The 22753-nt window shown below is 53.3% G+C and overlaps 2 protein-coding genes and 1 long non-coding RNA gene across 3 annotated transcripts; 2 read left to right on the top strand and 1 right to left on the bottom strand.

Annotated features, from left to right (window-relative positions):
* The first annotated feature begins 315 nt into the window (after positions 1 to 315).
* PPIA (peptidylprolyl isomerase A) lies at positions 316 to 2796 on the top strand. The gene is given in 8 exon segments (XM_030464127.1): positions 316 to 477; positions 1797 to 1828; positions 1914 to 1974; positions 1976 to 2026; positions 2195 to 2356; positions 2358 to 2368; positions 2478 to 2562; positions 2565 to 2796. Coding segments are annotated over 8 exon segments (522 nt in total). The 5' UTR covers positions 316 to 408; the 3' UTR covers positions 2616 to 2796.
* Positions 2797 to 13326: 10530 nt separating this feature from the next.
* Positions 13327 to 17654, top strand: LOC115599559 (3 beta-hydroxysteroid dehydrogenase type 7-like). Its single transcript, XM_030464125.1, has 7 exons — positions 13327 to 13364; positions 13947 to 14083; positions 14263 to 14291; positions 14763 to 14871; positions 15299 to 15398; positions 15857 to 16018; positions 17315 to 17654. The coding sequence occupies exons 1-7, from the start codon at positions 13335 to 13337 to the stop codon at positions 17564 to 17566; spliced, it is 819 nt and encodes a 272-aa protein (XP_030319985.1). The 5' UTR covers positions 13327 to 13334; the 3' UTR covers positions 17567 to 17654.
* Positions 16535 to 16835, bottom strand: LOC115599560. The gene is made up of 2 exons (XR_003988494.1): positions 16794 to 16835; positions 16535 to 16588 (listed from the first exon to the last, which is right to left on the bottom strand). It is a non-coding gene; the product is annotated as an uncharacterized LOC115599560 (long non-coding RNA).
* Positions 17655 to 22753: the final 5099 nt, after the last annotated feature.

Here is a 22753-nt window from a genome sequence, read left to right as displayed (position 1 = left end):
CACCCCGCAGCCCTTCGCCCTCTCCCGCACCACCTCCCCCGCCTCAGCACCCCTCAGTGCCGGCGCTGCCCGACTGCTCCCCCCGCCCACCCAAACCCCCCAGCCCCATCCCGGCCCCAGCCCCCGCCAGCACTGCGCACGCGCGCCCTCCCTGCCCCGCCGCCAGGCCCGCGCGCCCCCCGCCCCCGCTTTTTTTTTCTTTCTGGTTCAAACTCGGAGCCGCCGATTGGCCACACGTCCTGCCACTCAGCCACAAGACGGGCGGCGATTGGTCCTTGCCCAAGGAGAGGTGGGCCCTCCCTGACCCTATATAGCTGCGGCTAGCAGACCCTCTCCTCCTGCTGCGCCGCGCCCTCTTCACGGATCCGTTGCTGCCGCCGCCCCGCTCCCGCCCCGCCGCGTACCGCCATGGCCAACCCCGTGGTCTTCTTCGACATCTCCGCCAGTGGCGAGCCCCTGGGCCGCGTCACCTTCGAGGTGGGGAGCGGGATGGGGGGAGGAGGAGGGAGGAGGAATGGGTTGAGGGAGGAAAGGGGCGGGGCGAGCGGGCTAAGGGGGCCGCCGCCATTTCCTTCCCGCGCCTCGGGGGGGTGGGGTGAGGGTGAGGGGTAGAGGAAGGGGAGGGGGCGCCGTGCCTGCGTGGGCGGGAGTGGCGGGCGGTGGTGGGGTCTATGATATGGGGGGGGGGGGGGGCGGCGGCCGAGTGCGGGAGCTCATTCCGCTTCCACGTGGCTGCGGCTCCTGCGCTCGGGGCGGGGGCGCAGGGGGGGGGCAGGGGGAGCAGCGGCCTTGATGAGGAAGGAACAAAGGCCCCAGCACAGCCCCCGGCGTCCGTTTCGGGGCGGAAGATGCAGCCAGCCTCGTCTGGCAGAGACGGCGGTGGTGCCAGCCTAGGGCGTGCCGCCGCCCGCGGGGAGCCCCGCCGCAGGCCTGCCGGGCAGCCCCAGCCCCCCACACCTGCCGCCCGCCCGCCCGCCCTGGCCGTGCCGCTGGGGCGGCCCCGCCTCGCAGAGGGGCTCCCCTCCACCCCGGAGCGGCTGACGCGGTGGCTTCCCCTGCTGCGGGTACTGAGGCCACTGCTGCCCGCGTCGCCATTTTGTGCCAGTGCCCCGGAACGGGGCCGCGCCTCGGCGAGCGGCAGCAGCCCCCGGGGCGGTGGAGGAGCCCCGCGTCCCCTCCCACTCCCCAGGGGATCTGTTGGGGCCCGTCGTTTTGCATCCTGAGTCTGAAAATGCCGTCGGGGAGTTGGGAGCAGGGGCAACCCGATCGCCGCAGGATTGTCGCCCTGACGGGGAGGCATTTGGCGCCCGCGGAACCCCGTGAAGCATTCCCGGGGACCGCGCTCCAGGAATGGCTGCGCAGCGGCTGCCGCAGTGCCCGTGGGGAGCGCGCTCCCGCCCGGCAGCACTTTGCCATGCAGATGGCTTTGGCTGCCCAAAATCCTCCTGGAGCGGTTGGTAGGCGGGTGTGTCTGCTGCCTGGGGAAACTTGAGTCAAAGAGGATTTTAATTTAATGCTGGTTAGGAGAATAAAATACATCTGCTCTGCTGCTAAGACCTGCAGCATATTTGCAATCGTTTGGATGCTGCTGGTATTAGTTCAGAGTTTTTAGATGCTGCTGCATGAAAGTGAGAAGTAGGATATGCTCTGCAGCTGCAGGCACAGCTGGGATCTACCTCCCAAAGGGAAACCCCGAGTACTGAGGGTGTCGGGGGGAACCCTGTAGGCTTGGGTTTGCACCACAGTGGGGCAGCTGATCTTTTGCTCCAGCCTAAACAGCCTCTCTCTCTTTGCAGCTGTTTGCAGATAAGGTCCCCAAGGACAGCAGGTTGGTAAAGTGACCACTGGCCACACAGTGGCTGCATCAAAACCCCAGCATTCTTCCTTGCTTTGGACAAAACAGTTGTTGACAGTGAAATGCCTTTTCTTTTGTTAGAAAACTTCCGTGCTCTGAGCACTGGTGAGAAGGGATTTGGGCTACAAGGGGTCCTGCTTCCACAGAATCATTCCTGGATTCATGTGCCAGGTTTTGTGCTGCTCCATCTGTGGGTGGATGAGGAGATCTGGTGTTGGTGTGTGTTTGGGAGTTGGCAGATTTGGGGTGTGATGTTCAGGTCTGCCATCTGCATGCAGCCTGTAGTTCAAGAGTCTCCTGTGTCCATGACTTGACACCCTCCTCCCCTTTTTTCTGCAGGGTGGCGACTTCACACGCCACAATGGCACTGGCGGCAAATCTATCTATGGAGAGAAGTTCCCTGATGAGAACTTCATCCTGAAGCACACAGGCCCTGGCATCCTCTCCATGGCAATGCTGGGCCCAACACCAACGGTTCCCAGTTCTTTCATCTGCACCGCCCAAGACTGAATGGTGAGTGGGGTGCTGTGGGGGGTCCCTGCCAGGGAGGGAGGAGGCCTGGTCCCACGGTTCCCTGTGTGGAGCTGACAGCACCAGCTGTGATCACCTGCTTCTCCTGCAGGTTGGATGGCAAGCATGTTGTCTTCGGCCGTGTCAAGGAAGGAATGAACGTGGTGGAGGCTATGGAGCGCTGTGGCTCCAAAGATGTGGCAAAACGAGTAAGAAGATCACCATCACCGACTGTGGGCAGCTCTCATAAACCCTCCTTGTCCTTTCTGACCATTCCTTCAGCAGCCTGGGCACTGCTGCCTGCTGCAGCTCACCCTGTCCTGCCCTGCCCCTGACTTACTGCTGCGTTTCTGCTGGGTCTCAGCCTTTGTGTGCACGGTCCAGCTGGGCCTCAGTTACCTTAATGAATCTAAATAAAACGAGTTAAACCAGGGTGGGCCCTTTTCTTCCCCTGCCTGAGATGTGGGTGGGACTGGGTGGGGAAGAAATTAGAGGGTAGGGCAAGAGGGATCCCAGTAGTACAGCTACATCAGGTCCTTAGAGTGAACAGGCACGGGCAGCTGGGCAGTGGGGCCCTCAGTGTTGCAAACTGGGAAGGGGACCCACCCTGACACTACTCTCACGCTCAGGAGGAGTGATGCCCACCACCTTTGGGTGCCCTGGGGGGACTGTGTCAGCAGGGACTGCTGCTCTGGTCTGTGCTGGGCTCATGGTGCTTCCAGAGAGAGAGAGGGGCCAGGTCTGGGGGTCCCAGTGCTCCAGTTGTTTTAGTCCTGGTCGGGGGACCCCAGTCTTACCTGCTCTGGGGCAGTGGTGCTTAGCTCTGTCCCCAGTCTAGGGTGGAGGGGGGGTGATGCTCTCCAAGGTTGCCTAGCTGTAGGATGATTGCAGTGCTCCCAGCTTCAGGGTTTGGGAGATTTCCACCTTGGGAGCCACCTCAGCACTCCTGGAGTGCTCAGCTTCAGAAGCTGCTGCTCCAGTATGGAGAACACCCAGCCCAGGAGCACCCCAGAGATGCCCGCCTGCACCCAGAGCTGCTCTGCCTCACAACTCCCCATTGCTTGTGGGTCAGTTCTAGAATTGGGTTCTGTCTGGAACTTTGGACTGCCCCAGGAGGCCCAGCAGGAGGTCTCAGTCCTTCACCATAGGAGCATGAGTGGGTTGTGTGGGATGTGTACCTTTTGAGGACTCACAGGATAGCTTTGGTTGGAAGGTACCCTTAAAGGTTAAATAGAGTCCAACCCCTGCAGTGAGCAGGGACATCTTCAACTTGGATCAGTGCTCCATCCAACCTGGGCTTGTGTGGCTCCAGGGATGGGCTGTCTACCACACCTCTGAGCAACCTTTGCCAGTGTTTGACCACCCTCATAATAAAAAAAAATCTTACATGTAGTTTGAATCTCCCATTTAAACCCCTTGGTTTGTTACTACAGGCTCTGCTAAAAAGTCAGTCCCATTTTCTTATAGGTCCCCTTACAAGATTTGAAAAGCTGCAGTAAGCTCTACCTGGAGCTTGCTCCAGGCTGAACCATCTCAGCCTGGCTCCTGGAACCAGAGCTGCTCCAGCCCTCCAGCATCTCTGGGCTCTTCTCTGGACTCACTCCAACAGCTCTGTGTCCTCCTGGTGGTGGGACCCCAGAGCTGGACCAGCACTGCAGGGGGGAAGGTCTTCCCAGAGCAGAGGGGAGAGAATCCCCACCTTGAGCTGGTGGCCTCAGTGCTGGTGCTGCAGTCCAGCTCATGGTTGGCCTTTGGAGCTGCCAATGCCTGTTGCAGGCTCGCCAGTCCCCAGAGTCCTTTTCCCCAGGGCTGCTCTCAATCCTCTCTTCTGCCAACCTGTGTGGATCCTGGGAGTTGCCTCAACTCCTGTGCAGGACCCTGCACTTCATCTCATTGAACCCCATGAGGTTCCCATGGGCCCACTTTTCAAACTTGTCCAGGTCCCTGGGGGCTGTCAGCTGCACCCCCCAGACGTGTTCTCAGCAAATGTGCTGAGGGGCCACTCGAGCTCCATGTTTATGTCATTGAAGACATTCAACTGCTCATTGCAATACAGACCCCCCCGAGGGATACCACTCATCACTGAGCTCCATCTGGACAGAGATTGACCAGAGTCCATGGTCAGCCAGAGAGTTCCTTACCCACTGACAGCCCAGCTCTCAAACCTGAATCTTTCCTATGTTGAGAGAAGGATGCTGGGGGTGGGGAGGAAGGACTGTGACACAGACCCTACAGAAGTCCAAATAAATTACATTCATAGCTCCTCCCTTGTCCACTAAGTCAGTCACTCCATCATAGAAGGCCAGCAGGTGGGTTAGGCAGGACTTGACTCAAACCACTTTGCTGTCCTCCGTGGACTAGAGTGTAGCTTCCAGGATGATCTGCTCCATGATCTTGCCAGCTCTTGCCTGAGGTGGCAGGATGTCCTTTGTGGACCTGGGCTGTGTTGAAGATAAGGTGGTGGAGCACACACAAAGGTTGGGCCCAGAGCCTGGAGGAACCTGAATGGTGATGGCAAGACTTTTGGCATGGGTGGCAAGGAGAAGATTTTTTGACCCTGATCTCATGGAATGTTCCTGCTTGGTGAGGCAGGTGGTACAGTAAGGGGTTTTGGGGAAACTGGGATAGTTTTAGGAGATAAGTGTGGAGCCCCAGTGTTGGAGGGGGTTTGGGGAAGTTGGTGAGGCCCAGCAACAGCTTTCAGGCTTTGAACTTTGCATTTGGGAGCCACAGCCAGACGTGTAGAACTTTGGAGCCACACGTAGTGTCTGAGGGTTTTAGGTTTCATGTTTAGGTGCCATGACAGGTGCTGAGTGTCACTGTTAGTGGGTCCTAGGAATGTCTGCCAGGGAAAGGTTTGGTCCAGCCTCCAGCTTTCAGGACTTCATCTGGTGTTTGGGAGCCATGGAGAGACGTTTAGGATTTTGGAGCTGAACTTGGTTAGAGTTTGAAGTCGAAGTTGGATGTTTGAAGTACAAGGTTGTAAGACAAGCACAGAGTCAACAGTGTTCTGGGAGCTCTGGAAGGGTGCCAGGAGAAGGTGAGAGGCAGCAACAGCTTTCAGGTCTTGCACCTTGCATTTGGAAACCATGGCCTTATGTTTTAGAATTTTGGAACCAAAACTTGGCTGGAGTTGGAGGCTGAAGGATTGGATGTTTGAAGTTTAAAGTTCTAAGTGTCATAGTCCTGTCAATTCCTAGAAGAGCTGCCCAGGATGAGGAGAGAATGCCTCAGGTCAGGCAAAGGGACCAAGCGCAGTTTTCCTGCCCGTGTTGCTCAGTACAAAATGGCGCCCAGGAGAGCCCTCTGGTGGCTTCTCTGGCTGCTGCGCATTTCTAGTTGGGAAGTAATTACCCGGCTGAGGAAGGGAGTTCCATTACTTATGTATTTTAGATGTATTCACTATCACAGAATCACAGAATTTTCAGATTTTAGAGATCATGGCACTCCAGCTCTCCACTAAAGCAGGATCACCTGTGCACAGACACAGGACTGCATCCAGGCGGGTTTTGAATGTCCCTAGAGAGGGGACTCCACGGCCTCCCTGGGCAGCCTGTGTCTGTGCCTTGCCACCCTCGGAGTAAAGAAGTTTTTTCTCCTGTTTAAGTGGAACTCCCTCTGTGCCTGTTGCCCCACAGCCTCTCACTGGGAACTACTGAAAAAAGTCTGGCTCCATCCTTTTTGCACCGCTCTTAGGTATTTGTAGGCATTAATGAGGTCTCCCCTCAGGCTCTCCATACTGAAGTCCCAGCTCTCTCTGCATTTCCTCACAAGAGAGTTGCTCTCCAATCCCCCAGTTATCTTCCTCACCTCTTCTGGACTCTATCCAGCTGTTCCTTGTCTCTCTTGACTGGGGAGCCAAGAACTGGATGCAATATTCCAGCTGTGGCCTCACCAGGGGAGAGCAGGGGGCAACAGGACACACTCAACCACAACCATCTCAAGCACATGGACAGCCACAAGTCTATGGTGCTGAAAAGGATCCATCCAATAAAGTTGAGGGAGCTGGCAGAAGAGCTAATGAAACCTCTTTCCATATCTACAACCACAGTTGGTAAAGAGAGGAGGCCCCAGGAATGTAGACTTGTCAGTGTGACACCCATCTACAGGGAGGGCAAAAAAAAGAGGATATGAGGAGCTATAAACCTGTCAGCATGATTTAAAATGCCTGGAAAAATTTGAGAGCAGTTCATACTGAGTCTGCCAGAAAGCCAGCCCCTTTTGTTCGGGGTTTTGAGAGCCCTACTGAGCAACAGTGAAGAGAGTGGCTGCCGGGGGCTGGGACGTTGGAGGTTTAAGGTAAAATGAAAACCCATAGCCCGATTGTTTGGTGGTGCTCTGGGTAGGATTCCATGTGGAGGCTTAGGCCAGCAAAAGTTTTCAGTGTCACTCTTTGCATCTGTTTGCCAGTTTCTTTCGTTCGGTGTATTGAAGGCCTTTTGAGAAACAGTGGAGAGTGGCTGCCCAGGGCTGGTATATTCGACATTTGTGGTAAAATGCAAACCCGTAGGCCGATTGTTGGTGGTGCTGTGGGTAGGGTTCCATGTGAGGGTAAAGGCCAGCCAAAGTTTTCAGTGGTCACTCTTTGCATTTGTTTGCCAGTCCCTTTTGTTCGGACTTTTAGAATACCTCTTGAGCAACAGAGGAGAGTGGCTGCCCAGGGCTGGTATATTTGAAATTTGTGGTAAAATGCAAACCTGTAGTTAAATATAAGAACAAAACCACAATGTGAAACTGGACTATCACCATATGAGATGTTATATGGAATGTCTTATTGTCAAGGAATGCCATTGGAATATAATATAATAGAAGATAAAAGTGTCAGAAAATATATTGTAACATTGGGGAAGCTGTTAAATGAATTAAGGGAGATGGGAATGTTAGCACAAACACCTCCATTGGGGTTTGTGATACACCAATTTCAACCTGGGGATAAAGTTCTGATAAAAACCTGGAAAGAGGAAAGTTTATCCCCTCTCTGGGAAGGACCTTTTCTTGTTCTATTGACCACAGATACTGCAATTCGCACAGCAGAGCAGGGATGGACTCACGCTTCTAGAGTTAAAGGGCTGGTAAAGGAATGGAAGATCACTTCACAACCTGGAGCATCGAAGATAATGAGGAAGACCTGAATGGATAAGTAACTGGGGAATCTCACATGGCAACTCCAGGAAAATAAAATATAAATATAGATAATTGTATTAGTGGGAAAGTGTATACGGAAGAGAGAATAAGGGAGTGGGAAACACAAAAGGCAATGTGTAAGGTGGATGACTGGAGCAACGTTGTGAAATCTTAGGCTCCACCCATCCTTGATATCATAGGAAAGGGGCAAGACTGGATGAGACATTAAGGCTGCAGCTGAAAAAGATCTGCCAAGGGATACAACTCCTTTGGGCTGTGACCACTGCACGTCATGATCCCTGCCAGACTCTTTCTGATTTTGATGGGAATGCTAATACCCACCTTGGCCAACAATTGTAGCCTATGTGTAATCTACCCACACAGGGTAGATAATCTCCCAAACCTTGGTTTATCATACTATCTATGAATGTAAAGTAACTCAGGCGGGGAAATGTATTCATAATCAAACTCAGTATCATTTGTGTAATGATACTGGAAATTAAAAAACAGGGTAATTGGTTATGACCCAAAGGAACTGCTCTATTCATATTCAATGGAATTAAGGGCTAATAATTATGAAGGACCATTGATAACAAAAAGTGAAGTATTTACAGATTGGAGCAGCCCAATAAAGTTATCTTTTGATGCCTGTAAAGGAATAGATGAGGATCTGTGTAGTAGCTGTGGAAATATGGATTGGAGGCAATATTACAGTAATCAAGACAAAGACCTCTGTATACCAAGGATCTTATCCGCGTCTATGAATCACGCTGTCACTTTGTGATGGTGGTGGATGGGGGCTGTGTGTGTTGGGTGACCACAGGACACAGGGAATTACCTACAGGAATGTAGTCCTTGGAAAAGCTACCTCTTAGAGCAGAATTACAAAAGTAAACGTGAGTAACCCATGTACATCTCACACTTGCAACCCTGTGATAATGACCCTCTACAATGTGGAACGAATGGAAGAAAATGGGAATAGGCCTGAAAATTTATAGAACTGGTCAGACCCAGGAGTGAGAATATTTATAGAATTAAAAGAAAGAAACAGAGAATCAAAACAGCATAGACTGCTTTTCAATTCATTTTATCATGAATTGGAAACTGAATGAAGTACGAGATTCCACAGCTGCTAAAAATTTGTTTGTAAATCTTGCTGAACATATCACTAACACATTAAATATTACTAACTGTTATGGTATGTGGGGGTACAAATCAAGGAGAAAGCCCTGAGAAGCAATGGAGAGTAATATAACTAACCCAGAATATGGAAAATTCTGAAAGAGGGAACAAAGGGTGGTTACAGGACTTCCATAATCAGAAGAAGCTGTTGGCAAAGTTTGGGGAAAGGGAAAACCAGTAGGCAACCTCATCTGTTGAAGGGGTTATCTTTGGCATGTAACTAAATGGATAAATGGGGAAGACCCCTAGAAATGACCCCATCATTTAAAAACTGGACCAATGGGACAAATATACCAAAGGGATGGCCTGCTCCAGAAGGTCAATGTTGGATCTGTGGAAAACTGGCCTATGCATTCTGCCAAAGAATTGGCAGGATCTTGTGCATAGGGACTATTCGACCCAGTTTTTTCCTATTACCTTATAAGCAGGGGAGAACGACTTGGAGTGCAAGAGGCAGATGAATTGTGAAGATTCAAAACGAGACTTAAAATAGGTAATTGGAAAGGATGATGAATGGCTCCCTGAGAGAATAATTGCCTACTATGATCCAGCCACATGGGCTGCAGACAGGTCATGGGGTTACAGGACCTCCTAATTTATATGCTTAATAGAATTATTGGCCTACAGACTGTAGTGGAAATGGTTGTAAATAAAAAGGGGATGCTCTGGTTGTTAACTGCAAAACAAATACTAAAATGAGGACAGCATTACACCAAAATTGCTTGGCATTAGATTATTTGTTAGCAACAAGAAGGGGGAGTGTGTGGGAAATTTAATCTTACTAATTGCTGTTTAGGAAACAGATGACGAAGGAAAGGTGTAAATGAACTAGTAAAGGAAATGAGGAAAGTTGCACACGTCCCTGTTCAGACATGGAAAGGGATGAATATGAAGGAATTTGGGATGGATTCTTGAAAAACAATCGGATTACAAATATTGTAATGATAGCACTTGGACTTCTGGGGGGATTATTAACTATCCCTTGCTCGGTACTCTGTGTAATAAAAATAATACAAGCTGCTGTCCAGAGAATTCAAAGGGAAAAATTATAAGATGTTTCTACTCAATTCAACTCAAACCTCTTGGACTAGAGTTCAGAATCTGTACAAATTGATGTAATTGACCGAACAGAGTCATATGAGAAATTAATTTGACAACTAGAAAAAGACCCGAATATGAGAAAGAAGCAAGTTTCCCATTTCTCTTCCCTGTTTAATACCCTCAAAAGCAGCTTGTTGTTCTGAGCCCCATTTAAAGTCTTTCTTCTTCCGGGTAACCTCGTAGAGAGGTTTCACAATCTGATTATAAAAGGAATGCGCATCCTCCAGAAACCAACAGTTCCTAAGAAGGACTGAGTTTCCTTTTTGGGTAGTTGGTGGGGCCATAGCTGTTATTTTGTCAATCACGTCCATTGGGATGTGGCGACGTCCATCTTGCCACTTAACCCCCAGAAACTGTATCTCTGGTGCAGGTCCCTTGACCTTGCTCCTTTAATAGCAAAACCAGCCTCGAGAAGGATTTCAATGATCTTTTTACTTTCTCGTAGACTTCCTTTGCTGTGTCACCCCACACAATGGATGTCATCGATGTAGTGTAGATGCTCTGGAGCTCCACCCTTTTCCAAGGTGTCATGGATCAGTCCATGGCAGATGGTAGGACTGTGTTTCCACCCCTGGGGCAGTCGATTCCAGGTGTACTGGACACCTTTCTAGGTGAAAGCAAACTGTGCTCTGCATTCTGGTGCTGTAGCAAAAAATGCATTTAAATGGATTTATCTGAAAGGCCACTAAGAGCGTGCAGCCATCCTGCATCCTCAGCCTTACAGCTCTACTACCAAAGAACCATTTGTACCCTTTTGGGTCCCTGAAGTCCCCTCCCTCGAGGCAGCCGATGCCAAGGATCCCAGAGCATCTTGGTGACCCTTGAAGGTCTTTTCCAGCCGGGATGGTTCCCTGATTCCCGATTCTTCAGGCATTCCCAGCCTGGGCACACCCGACCCGGCTGCCGGGTGACAAGGGGAGTGATCCAGACACTGAAAACACAAACTACGCCTCTGGAATCCGTATTTTTTCAGCTCTTTTAAAAATACACCAAACATATTCTCAACTAACAGATTTTTACCCCAAACTTAACTCCTTCCTGTTTTGTATCAGACGCCTGACAGGCACCTAAAGATCAGAGTGCTTATCAGGTCACCTCCTGGTACCTGGGCCAGACAAAGCTGAACTTTAGCAAGGTGACAAGGACTGAGAGAGGAGTCGGTGGGATGGGCTGTAGGGAAACAAGAGAAACCAGGTGCCTCAGGTTGCCAAAGAGTGTGTGAGAGTCCACCTGTGCCTGGTTAGGGCAGGGCCCCTATTACCAGGGGCCAATGAAGGTGGGACACACACCACAGAGAGAAGCTCAGCTCACTCTGGTGTGAGGCATGGAGAGACAGCAGCTCGTCGAGCCTCAGGAGCAAGAAAGGCTCCTCCTGCTACAATGGCCAAAACTGTGTCCTCCTCAGCAAACCTGGGAAGAATGATGAGAAAGAGGTTTTTTCCCTCCTTTTTTGTTTCTCTTTTTGTTTTCTCCTTTGTTTTTTTTTGTTCTTGTTTTTTGTTTGGTTTGGTTCTGTTTCCCATTTCTCTTCCCTCAATTGTGATTTTTTCTTTCTACACTCACAATGGAAATACTGTTCAATCCCCATTAAATACCCCCAAAATTTCTGTACCCTAAAAGAAAAGCCCAAAGGAACAATTTTCTATCCCCTAAAAAATAAAGATAAAAAAAAATATATATACAAAGGAAATTTTTCTACCCCAAAATGACTTTTCTATCCACCAAAAAAATACCCAAAGGATTTTTTTCCTATCACAGAAAAAAAAAACACCTCATAAATTTTTCAACACCCCCCCAAAAAAAAAAGGATTTTTTTCTACCCAGAAACCCCAAAGGAACTTTTGTCCCCCACAAAGAAGCCCAAAAGAATTCTTTATCTTTTTATATTTTTCTGTATCTTTATATTTTATATTTATATTTATTTTACATATTATATATTTATATTTTATAGTCATATTATATATTTTTCTATCTTTATATTTATTTATACATAATATATATTCATGTATATTTTTATATTTATGTTTTACATATTTTTATTTTATATTTATATATTATATTTTATATTTTACATATTTATATTTTATTTAATACAAATAAAATATATTTATATTTTTACATATTTATATTTATATTTTTATAGGCATATTTATTTATATTTTATATTATCTTCTCTCCTGAAATCTTATCCCACTGAAACAGAAATAAATAAATAATCAGAATATATTCTTCTTATTAGATATATTGGATAATTAGTCTCCATAAATAAACTAAGGATTTCTCATGATTTTATTTATTTTTTTTATTTAGTCCTCACTTTGGTCTAAAGGGAACCCCAGGGACACCTGAGCCAAAAAAAAAATCAGAGAAAATAACAGATAATCCAAAGAATAGGGAAATGTATGAGTGTGTAAATACAGAAATATAAAACATATGTAAATATAAATAAATATAGATGGATAAAATCTAGACAAGTGGATAAATGCATAAATACAGAAATGTGTAAGTATATAAAGATGTGAATACAAATAGATATTATACATATTATTAAATTATATATATTATATAGACTGACATATATAGAATACAAAGTATGTAACTACAATCCCCACAATTACCGTCTATTTCTATACATCTATAAACATGTAAATACCTAACCACAGAAACACACAATGGATCAATACAGGAACATCCAAACGTATAAATGTGGAAACACAGAAATACACCACCCGAAATCCCAAATTTTACCCAAAATTCCTTTTTTCCTCAAAGTTCCCATTTTTCAACCCCAAATCCATGAATTTTTACCCCCAAACCCCCCTTTTCTGGCTCCTTTCTGCGGATTTTTGGTGCTTTTTGCCCCTTGGACTCCGTTTTGGGGCATTTCAGGGCGATTCCGAGCGGATTTGGGGGGCATTTTTCCCGGTGTTTCCGGTCCCTCCCGGTCCCCCCCAGTCCTTCCCAGTCCCTCCCTGTCCCTCCCAGTCCCCCCCAGTCCCTCCCAGTCCCTCCCAATCCCCTCCCAGTCCCTCCCAGTCCCCCCCAGTCCTTCCCGGTCCCTTCCCAGTTCCCTCCCAGTCCCCCCCAGTCCTTCCAGTCCCCCCCAGTCCTTCCCAGTCCTCCCAGTCCCCCCCCAGTTTCCCCAGTCCCCCCAAGTCCCCCCAGTCCCTCCCAGCTCCTTCCCAGTCCCTCCCAGTCCCCTCCCAGTCCCTCCCAGTCCCTCCCAGTCCCCCCCAGTCCTTCCCAGTCCCTCCCAGTCCCCCCCAGTCCCCCCCAAGTCCCTCCAGTCCCGCCCCAGTCCTTCCCAGTCCCCCTTTCCCTCCCAGTCCCTCCCAGTCCCTCCCAGTCCCTCCCAGTCCCTTCCCAGTCCCTCCCAGTCCCTCCCAGTCCCTCCCAGTCCCCCCCAGTCCCTCCCAGTCCCTCCCAGTCCCTCCCAGCTCTCTCCTCCCCCCTCAGTGACGTCACTGCCCCTCCCCTCTCCCCCCACATCCGGGCCCTTCCCCCACGCGGAAGTGGGGGGGTTCAAAAGGCGGAAGTGGGAGGGGGGAGGGGCAGAGCTGCCATGGAGCGCGGGGACCCCCCGGACCTGAGGGTACCGGGAGGGGAAACTGAGGCACGGGGGGGGGGAGGGGACCGATTTGGGGGTGACGACCCAATGGTGTGGGACCCGTTTTGGGCGGAGCTCGAGGGACTCAATGTGGGGGGGACCGAAAGTTTGGGAGGGGAAACTGAGGCACGGGGGAATGGAGGGGGAGGGAGGGACCCGTTTTAGAGGGGACCTGGGGGTCTGAACCACTCTGGGGGGGAACCCCGGAGGTGTGGGACCCGTTTTGGGGGGGAACCCAAAGGTTCAGGAGGGGAAACTGAGGCACGGGGGGAGCGGGGGACCCAATTTTAGCGGGCACCTGGGGGTCGGAACGACTTTGGGGGGGGACCCAAAAGTTCGGGACTCGATTTGGGGGGGACCGCGGGGGTTGGAACGCATTTTGGGGGGGACCCAGAGGCTCATGAGGGGAAACTGAGGCACGGGGCCCGGGGGTCGGTGCCAAAAGTTTGAGGGGGGGGAAACTGAGTCCCGGGCGGGGGGGGGGGGGGGAACCCTGTGACCCGGGGGGTTTGGGGGAGTTGGGGGTCCCGTCCCGTCCCCCCACGTGATCCTGTTTTTGGGGGGGAGGGGCGCGTGGTGGTGGTGACGGGGGGGGCGGGGTTTCCTGGGGACGCATTTGGTGCGGACGCTGCTGGAGGAGGAACCGGAACTGAAGGAGCTGCGGGTGCTGGACCTGGAGGGACCCAAAGAGCTGCAACACCCGGGTGGGGAAAAGGCGGAAGTGGGGGAAATGGGGGAAATCGGGGGGGAATTGGGAAATCGGGGGGAATCGGTTCGGGAGGGGAAACTGAGGCACGGGGGGGAAACTGAGGCACGGGGGGCTTTGTGTCCCCGTTCTTGGGTTCCCCCTTAACCCCCCCCCCCCCCTTCCCTTCCCCCCCAGACCCTCGCGTGCGGTGGCTCCGTGGGGACGTGGGGTGACGCGGAGGCCGTGGGCGGGCGCTGCGTGGGGCGGACGTGGTGTTCCACTGCGCAGGAAAAGTGGGGGTGGGAGAGGGGACCCCCCCCCGGGGAGCTCGGGAGAGTGAATGTGCAGGGTGAGAGGAAACTGGGGAAACGGGGAGGAACTGGGAGGAACTGGGATGGAATGGGAGGAACTGGAGGGAAATGGGGCTGGGAGGGGCAGAAATAGGGTAGGAGTGGGATGGGATGGGATGGGATGGGATGGGGGAAACGGGGAGGAAGTGGGAGGGAAGTGGGAGGAAATGGGGTGGGGAGGGGAGAAAATGGGGAGGAAATTGATGAAAATGGGGAGGAAGTGGGGGGGGAGTGGGAGGAAATAGAGAAATGGGGTAAAATGGGGAGGAAATGGGTTCCTATGGGTCTCTGTGGGGTCTCTGGGAGTCCCCACGTCCCCCCCGTGTCCCCCCCGTGTCCCCCCAGGCACCCTCAATGTCCTCGCCGGGTGCCGCTCGGGGGGGGTCAAGGTCCTGATTTACACCAGTTCCATGGAGGTGGTGGGGCCAAACGCCCTTGGGGATCCCTTCCTCAGGTCCTGGACTGGGAGGGGCTGAGTGGGAACTGGGACACCCTGAGACAGACTGGGAGTTACTGGGAGGGAACTGGGAAGGATTGGGGGCTACTGGGAGGGAACTGGGACACCCTGAGAGAGACTGGGAGCTACTGGAGGAGAACTGGGAGGGGCTGGGTGGCACCAGGAGGGTGCTGGGATGAACTGGGAGGGAACTGGGACACCCTGAGAAAGACTGTGAGTTACTGGTAGGGAACTGGGAGTAACTGGAGGGGAACTGGGAGGGACTGGGTGGCACCAGGAGGGTGCTGGGATGAACTGGGAGGGACTGGGATTGGGGGTTGGGGTCACTCTGGGGGGGAGTCACTCCGGGGTCTCTCTCTCTGTGGGTCGGGGGAGGGGTGTTGGGGTCAACTCCGGTTTCACTCCGGTTTCACTCCGGTTTCAGGGGTGAGGAGCAGACCCCCTACCCCGTTCGCCATTCCCACCCCTACGGGCGCAGCAAAGCCCAAGCAGAAAGGAGGGTGCTGGAGGGGAACGGGATGGAGGTAGGGGAGGGGCAGGGGGGGAACCCCCAGGTGTGGCGTGGGGGTTGGGGGTCCCCTGGGTGCTCACCCCCCCCCGTGTCCTCCATTGTTCCCATTCTGGAGGGAGAGGGGGAGGGGAGGTGGGAGATGGGGAGGTTGGGGGGGGGTCCCTCTGGGTGCTCACCCCCCCCCCCCCACATGTCCCCATTGTCCCCCCCAATTGTCCCCCTCCTGGGGGGGGGGGAGAGAGAGGGGGGGACTGGAAGTGGGACCCACAACTGGGGGGAGAGGGAACCCCCCTTCAGGGACCCCCAAGTGTGAGGGGGTGGTCCACCTGAGTGTTCACTCCCCCCTGTGCCCCCCCCCGTGTCCCCCATTGCACCCCAAGTGTGGGGGTCCCCAGGTGCCCCCCCCCATTGCCCCCGAGATTTTGGGGGGGGTCCCTGGATGCTCACCCTCCCCCCTCTGTTGCCCCCTAGGTTGCTGGGGGGGGGTTCCCTGGTGTCCCTGTCCCTGCGCCCCACGGGGATCTATGGGGGGGGGGGCTTCCCCTCCTGGCCCAGATCTACCGGGAGGGCAAAGCCGGGGGTGGCTGCCCCACACCCTGCCCCCCAACGCGGAGCACGGACGGGTGTATGTGGGTGAGACCCCAAAACCCCCATAAGTGACCCCAAAATACCATGGACTGACCCCAAAACCCCTCCCAAACCCCAGAGTAACCCCAAAACCTCCTGGAGTGACCCAGAACCCCCATAGTGACCTCAAAACTCCCTGGACTGACCCAAACCCCCATGGAATGACTCCAAAACCCCCCAAAACCTCATGGAAGGACCCCAAAACCCCCATAGTGACCCCAAAACATCCCCAAAACCTCGTGGACTGATGCCAAAACCCCCTGAACCATAGAGTGACCCTAAAACCCACAGTGACCCCAAATCTCATGGATTGATCTCCAAGCCCCAATCCCAGTCCACCCCCCAGTAGCGCCCAGTTCACCCCAGCTCCCTCCCAGTCCCTCCCAGTAGCCCCCAATCCTCCCCAGTTCCCTCCCAGTAACTCCCAGTCCACTCCAGTGCCTTCCTGCTATATTCCAGCCTCCAACTGTACCCCCACCCCACATCTGGCCCATAGATCCCCCCATTTCTTCCCCTTCCTACCCCATTTCCTCCACTCCCAACTCAATTTTTTTCCCCTTTCCCCCCTTTCCTCCTCTTTTTTCCCCATTTCCTCCCCTTTCTAACTTGTATTTTCCCCATTTCCTCCACTTCCTAACCCATTTCCTCCCCTCCCAACCCCATTTTTTGCCATCTCTTCCCCATTTTCTCCCCATTCCCCTCCCTCTCCTGCCAACTCCTTTTTTCCCCATTTCCTCCCCATTTCCCCCATTTCCTCCCTTCCCAACTCCTTTTTTTCCACATTTCCCCATTTCCTCTCCATTTCCTGCATTTCCTCCCCTTTATACCCCATTTCCTCCTCATTTTCCCCATTTCCTCCTTTTTTCCCCCATTTCGTCCCCACTTCCTCCCCATTTCCTCCCGTTTCCCCCATTCCTCCCCATTTCCTCTCCCTTTTCCCCATTTCCTCCCCATTTCACCCCATTTCCTCTATTTCCTCCCATTCCTCACCATTTCCTCTCCATTTTCTCCCATCTCCTCCCAACCCCATTTCCTCCATTTCCCCACCATTTCCCCCCTCCCAACCCCATTTCCTCCCCATTTCCTGCCCGTTTCCCCTATTCCTCTCCTCACAAACCCATTTTTTGCCATTTCCCTCCCCATTTCCCCCTCATATCCCACCCCACTTCCCCAGGAAACGTCTCCTGGCTCCACCTCCTCGCTGCCCGTTCTGCTCTGTCCCGCCCGGAGCTGCTGGGGGGGGAAGTTTTTTTCTGTTCTGATTTTTCCCCTTTCCTCCCTTACGACGTTTTCAACTTCCAGCTCCTGGGGCTGCCCCCGGGGGGTCACTTCCTGCCCCGTGTCCTCCTCCTCCTCTGGGCCCACCTCAACTCCTTCCTCGCCCGTTTCCTCCCCCACTTCCACCCCCTCCTCACCCCCAGCACCTTGGCCATCGCCTCTGCCCCCTTCACCGTCCGCAGCTCCAAGGCCCAAAGACTCCTGGGGTATCGGCCCCGGTATTCCTGGGAAGAGGCCCAGGAAAGAACCCGGAAGTGGAGCCGGAGCTTGGATTGAGGGAAACACCCCGGAAACACCCCGGAAATACCCCGGAAACACCCCGGAAACACCCAGGAAATACCCTGGAAATATCCCGGAAACACCCCAGAAAAACCCCAGAAATACCCAGGGAATACCCCGGAAACACCCTGGAAATACCCCAGAAACACTCAGGAAATACCCAGGAAACACCCAGGAAAAACCCTGGAAATATCCCGGAAACACCCCGGAAAAACCCCGGAAATACCCAGGAAATACCCCGGGAACACCCCGGAAACACCCAGGAAATACCCAGGAAATACCCAGGAACACCCAGAAACCCCACAGAAATACCCAGGAAAAAATGGACATACCCAGAAATACCCCCTGGGACCCCAAGAAATACCCGGAAATACCGCGGGAGTATGTGGAAACACCTCAGAAATACCCAGAAACACCCGGAAATATCCAGAAATAGAGGGAAATATCACAGAGATGTGTGGAAGCAGCCCGGAATTACCCAGGAATACTTGGAAACACCCAAAAATACCCCGAAACACCCCAGAAACACCTGAGAAACACACAGGGAAACCCCGGGATCGGGGGAATCCGGATTGGGGGTGGGTGGGAACGGAGGTTGGGGTAATCAAGGAGGTGATTCGGATCAGGGGTTGGGTATAATTTGGATTGAAGATGGATTGAAGACTAAATTTTGGCTTCTACACCAATTAAAGTGTTGATTGGGATCAGGGTTTGGCTCTAATCTGGATCCAAAATGAATTCCAGATTGGGATTTGATTCCCACACCAATAAAAGAGTTGATTCAGATTGGGATTTTGTTCAAATCCGGATCCAGGATGGGATCTGGGTGGGGATTTTGGCTTTTACACCAATTAAAGAGTTGATTCAGATTGGGATTTGGCTCTAATCCAGATCCAAAATGGATTCCAGACCCAATTTTGGTTTCTTGATTTGATTCACACGGGGATTTGGGTCCAATCCAGATTAAAGATGGATTCCAGACTACGATCTGACTTCCACACCCAATCCAGATCCAGAATGGGGCCCAGAGCAGAATTTGTTTCCAGTCCAGATCCAGAATGGAATCCAGTCCAGGATTCTGTTCCAGTCTGGATCCAGAATGGGATCTGACCATGATCCACTTCCGATCGGGATTCAGAATGGGATACAAAACTCAATTCGGTTCCAATCCAGATCCAGAACAGGAGTCAGAGCAGGATCCAGACCACAATCCAGTTCCAAACCGGATTCAAAATGGGTTCCAGGCTGGGATCTGGGTCCAGTCCAGATCCACAACAGAACCAGATCAGAATCCAGACCAGAATCCAGTTCCAATCCGGATCCAGATCACGATTTGGTTCCAATCCAGATCCACAAGAGGAGTCAGAGCAGGATCCAGACCAGGATTCGGCTCCAATCAGGATCCAAACTGGAACCCAAACCGGGATTTGGGTCCAATCCGGATCCAGAATGGGAGTCAAACCCGGATTTGGACCACGATCCAGTTCCAAACTGGATTCAAAATGGGATCCAGACAGGGATTCGGTTCCAATCCAGATCCAGCCCAGGATTCCATCCTTATCCCAATCCCAACTGTAATCCAGTCCGGGATTCGATTTCCACTCCTGATCCTTTTTCCCCAGTGGGTGTGGCAGTGGGTGTGGCAGTGGGCGTGCCCTGCTCTGACCCCACCCCTCCCTTTTTCCCACACCCCGCCCCTCCCTTTGGCCCCACCCATTTTCCCAGAGGAGGACGTGAGGCACTGGAGGTACCCGGGGAAGGGGGGGGGGGAGGGGGGGGAATTACCCCAATTCCTGGGTCCCTTTTTTTTTGGGGTGGGGTCCCCAGACCCCCAGGTCCCCGCCCTCACCCCTCTCTTTTCTTCCCCCCCTCCAAGATGGCGCTGGGGCCGTTGGAAACGCTCAGGAGGGGCCTCCCCCCAGGCTCTTCCCTTTGGTATTTTCTCCTCGCCCTTCGCCTCCTTACCCTCAGCCTGGCCCGGGGGGCGTGGCTGGGACCCCCCAGTGACCTCGTCTGCGATTGGGCCACCCCCAACCCCCCCTCGCCCCCCCCCACCCCTGAGCGTCGCCGCCTCTGCCTCACCCTCTGCTCCGCCCGGGTCTCCCCTCCCATTATGGCTGCCCTGGGGGTCTCCTCCTTGCTCCTCGCCCTCTTCACCATCGCCCTTCACCACCTCCTCCACCCCCGCCCATCACCCCGCAACATGGCTGACGGCGATGCCCGGGGCTCCAACATGGCCAACGAGCACAATGTGGGCTCCTCCACTGGCAACATGGCCGCGGAGGGCGGGGAGGGGCTTGGGCAGCATTCCAATGTGGCCATCAGGCATCGTCATGTGGCTGCTGGGCACCCTGACGTCACCAACATGGCTGCCAACAACAACATGGCCGCTGGGGCTTTCAACATTGCTGCCAGGCACCACAACATGGCTGCTGGGCCTTCCAAGATGGCCACTGGGCACCCCAACATGGCTGCCGGGCAGCCCAACATGGCCACCGGGGGCTTCAAAATGGCCGCCAACACTACTAACATGGCCGCCGAGGTCTCCATGGCCAACGAGACAGCCACCAGTTCTTCCAAGATGGCTGCCGAGGCCACCAAGATGGCGTCAGGGGCTTCCAAGATGGCACCGGGCCCCACTCTCCTCATCCCCCTCACCCAATCAAGAGGCGCCTCCAAGATGGCGGTGGGCTGGCGTGCGTGGCTGTGGGTGGGGTCAGCTGCCATCTTGGCGCTGGGGGAGGGGGCGGTGCTTTGCACCTTGATTGGCCACTGGGGCCCCTGGGGCACCCCCCATTGGCTGTGGGGTCCCCCCTGCCCCCGCCCCCCCCTGCCCCCCATTGGCCTGTGCTGACCCCACCCCCCAAGCCAAGATGGCGGCCGCGGTGGGCGTGGCCGCCTCTGCTGCTGCCTCATTGGCTGCCGCCCTTGGGGAGGTGCTGCGGGCAGCCATCATGGCACGGCGGCCATCTTGAAATGGGAGGGGTGAGGGGGGGGATGGGGCGGCCATCTTGGATTTTTGAGGGTTAATGGGGCTGGGGAGGTTGGTTAGCTGGTTAGTTAACCCACTGGTTGGTTAGCTGTGTAGTGGGTGGTCAGCTGGGCACCTGGTGGGTTGGTTAGTTGTCTGGTTAGTTGGTTGGGTGGTTGGTTACCTGGTTAGGTGATTGCTTAGGTGGTTGGTTAGCTGGTTACTGGCCAGCTGGTGAGGTGGTTACCTGCTCAGTTAGTTGGTCAGCTGATGGGTTGGTTAGGCAGGAGATGGGTTGGGATGGGGGCAGGTTGACTAGTTAGCTGCTGGTTGGTGAGCTGGTTAGTTGGTTAGCTGACTGGCTGGTTGGTTGGTTAGCTGGTTAGTTGGCTAAAAGATTGGGTTGTGAGCTGGATGATTGGTTAGCTGGTTATCAGCTGGTTAGTTAGTTGGTCAGCTGGTTAGTGCTGGGCCACCATCTCCAGTAGCGCCCAGTCTGCTCCCTGTCTCTCCCAGTTCCCTCCCAATCCACCCCCAGTAGCTCCCAGTTCATCCCAGTTCCCTCCCAGTAACTCCCAGTATGGCTCACTGTGTCCCAGTTCACTCCTAATCCCCTCCTAGTGCCACCTAGTAGCTCCCACTCCCTCCCAGTTACTCAGCCTACCCCAGTTTCCCTCCAGTAGCTCCCAGTCCACCCCAGTAGCTCCCAGTTCCCCTCCAGTAGCTCCCAGTAACTCCCAGTTCACTCCAGTGGTCTCTTGGCATATCCCAGTTTGCACCAGTTCATTTCCAGTCCCCTCTCAGTGCCCCCCAGCAGCTCCCAGTATAACCCAGTGTGTCCTGCCTCACTCCCAGTAGCTCCCTTTGCCCTTCCCGTCCACCCCCAGTTTACCCCAGTCCCTCCCAGCAGCTCCCAGTATATTCCACTGCATCCCAGTAGCTCCCAGTTCCCTCCCTGTAACTCCCAGTTCCTTCCTAGAACATCCTACTCCATACCAGTCTGCCCCCAGTCCCCTTCCAGTACCTTACAATCCTTTCCAAATCCCTCCCAGTCCACCCCAGTGGCCCCCGAGTACATCCCACTGCATCCCAGTAGCTCCCAGTTCCCCTGCAGCAGCTCCCAGGTCCCTCCCAGTTCATCCCACTGCACTCCAGTCCACCCTCAATACCTCCCAGTCCCTCCCAATATATCCCAGTATGTCCCAGTCCCCTCCCAGTAGCTCCCAGAGCCTCACACTTCCAGCAGTTCCAGCAGTTCCACTGCCCTCCCAGAATATCCCACTGTATCCCAGTCCACTCCCAGTAGCTCCCAGCCCCCTCTTAATATCCCAGTATGTCCCAGTTCAGCCCTGTAAACCAGTTTCACACAATTTCATCCTTTGGCTTTCTGTGCAGATTGGCAGAAGCACTGGGGGCAGTTTCTCAGTTCCTGTGCAGGCAGCAGGACTGCACGTTCAGCACCGTGCTGCTTGTTTGAGTGAAAGAATCTGCTTAGATACAACCTGTAATTGTTGGGCAACTGCTGGTACGTAAAATACTGAATATAAAACCTGTCCAGGCACCATGGAAAGAAGTCCCTTCCCTCTCTGTAAGTAGAAGCAAAAAAGAAGCAGCTTCTTTATTGATGCAGCTCTTCATTTCCAATCAATATCCGGTCACTCTCTAATGTCGTTTATCCAGAACACGTGGGAAAGCAGCACAGGTTCACAAAGAGAGTTTTACAGTGATACGCTGGAGAGAAACAAGATAAACCAGGTGCCTCGGGTTGCCAAAGAGTGGGTGAGAGTCCACCTGTGCCTGGTTAGGGCAGGCCCCCTATTACCAGGGGCCAATAAAGGTGGGACACACACCCACAGAAAGAAGCTCAGCTCAGCTCAGCTCAGCTCAGCTCAGCTCAGCTCAGCTCAGCTCAGCTCAGCTCAGCTCAGCTCACCTCAGCTCACCTCAGCTCACCTCACCTCACCTCACCTCACCTCACCTCACCTCACTCTGGTGTGAGGCAATGGAGAGGCCAGCAGCTCGTTGAGCCTCAGGAGCAAGAAAGGCTCCTCCTGCAACAATACGCAGTGTAAGACAACATGAAATCGTTTTTCCTAAGGCAATACAGGTATTGCAGTACAACGCCTGCTCTTAAACAAAAACAGTCTTTCTGGTCCTTATCATACTTACGCAAAAAGATCACGTTTCTGTGTCCTGTTTCACAGTACAGTTCT

The sequence above is a fragment of the Calypte anna genome, chromosome 22 (assembly GCF_003957555.1).
Source record: "Calypte anna isolate BGI_N300 chromosome 22, bCalAnn1_v1.p, whole genome shotgun sequence".
Taxonomy (NCBI): Eukaryota; Metazoa; Chordata; class Aves; order Apodiformes; family Trochilidae; genus Calypte; species Calypte anna.
Note: the sequence above shows the minus strand (reverse complement) of the source record. Positions and strands in the feature narration are given on the sequence as shown.

Bases quoted from the DNA above. Each gene is read 5' to 3' on its own strand.
- LOC115599559 (XM_030464125.1), top strand. From the start codon at position 13,335: ATGGAGCGCGGGGACCCCCCGGACCTGAGG. The intron at 13,365-13,946 runs GTACCGGGAGGG...TTTGGGGGGGAG, and splicing joins GGGACCCCCCGGACCTGAGG to GGGCGCGTGGTGGTGGTGAC. The intron at 16,019-17,314 runs GTGAGACCCCAA...TTCAACTTCCAG, and splicing joins GCACGGACGGGTGTATGTGG to CTCCTGGGGCTGCCCCCGGG.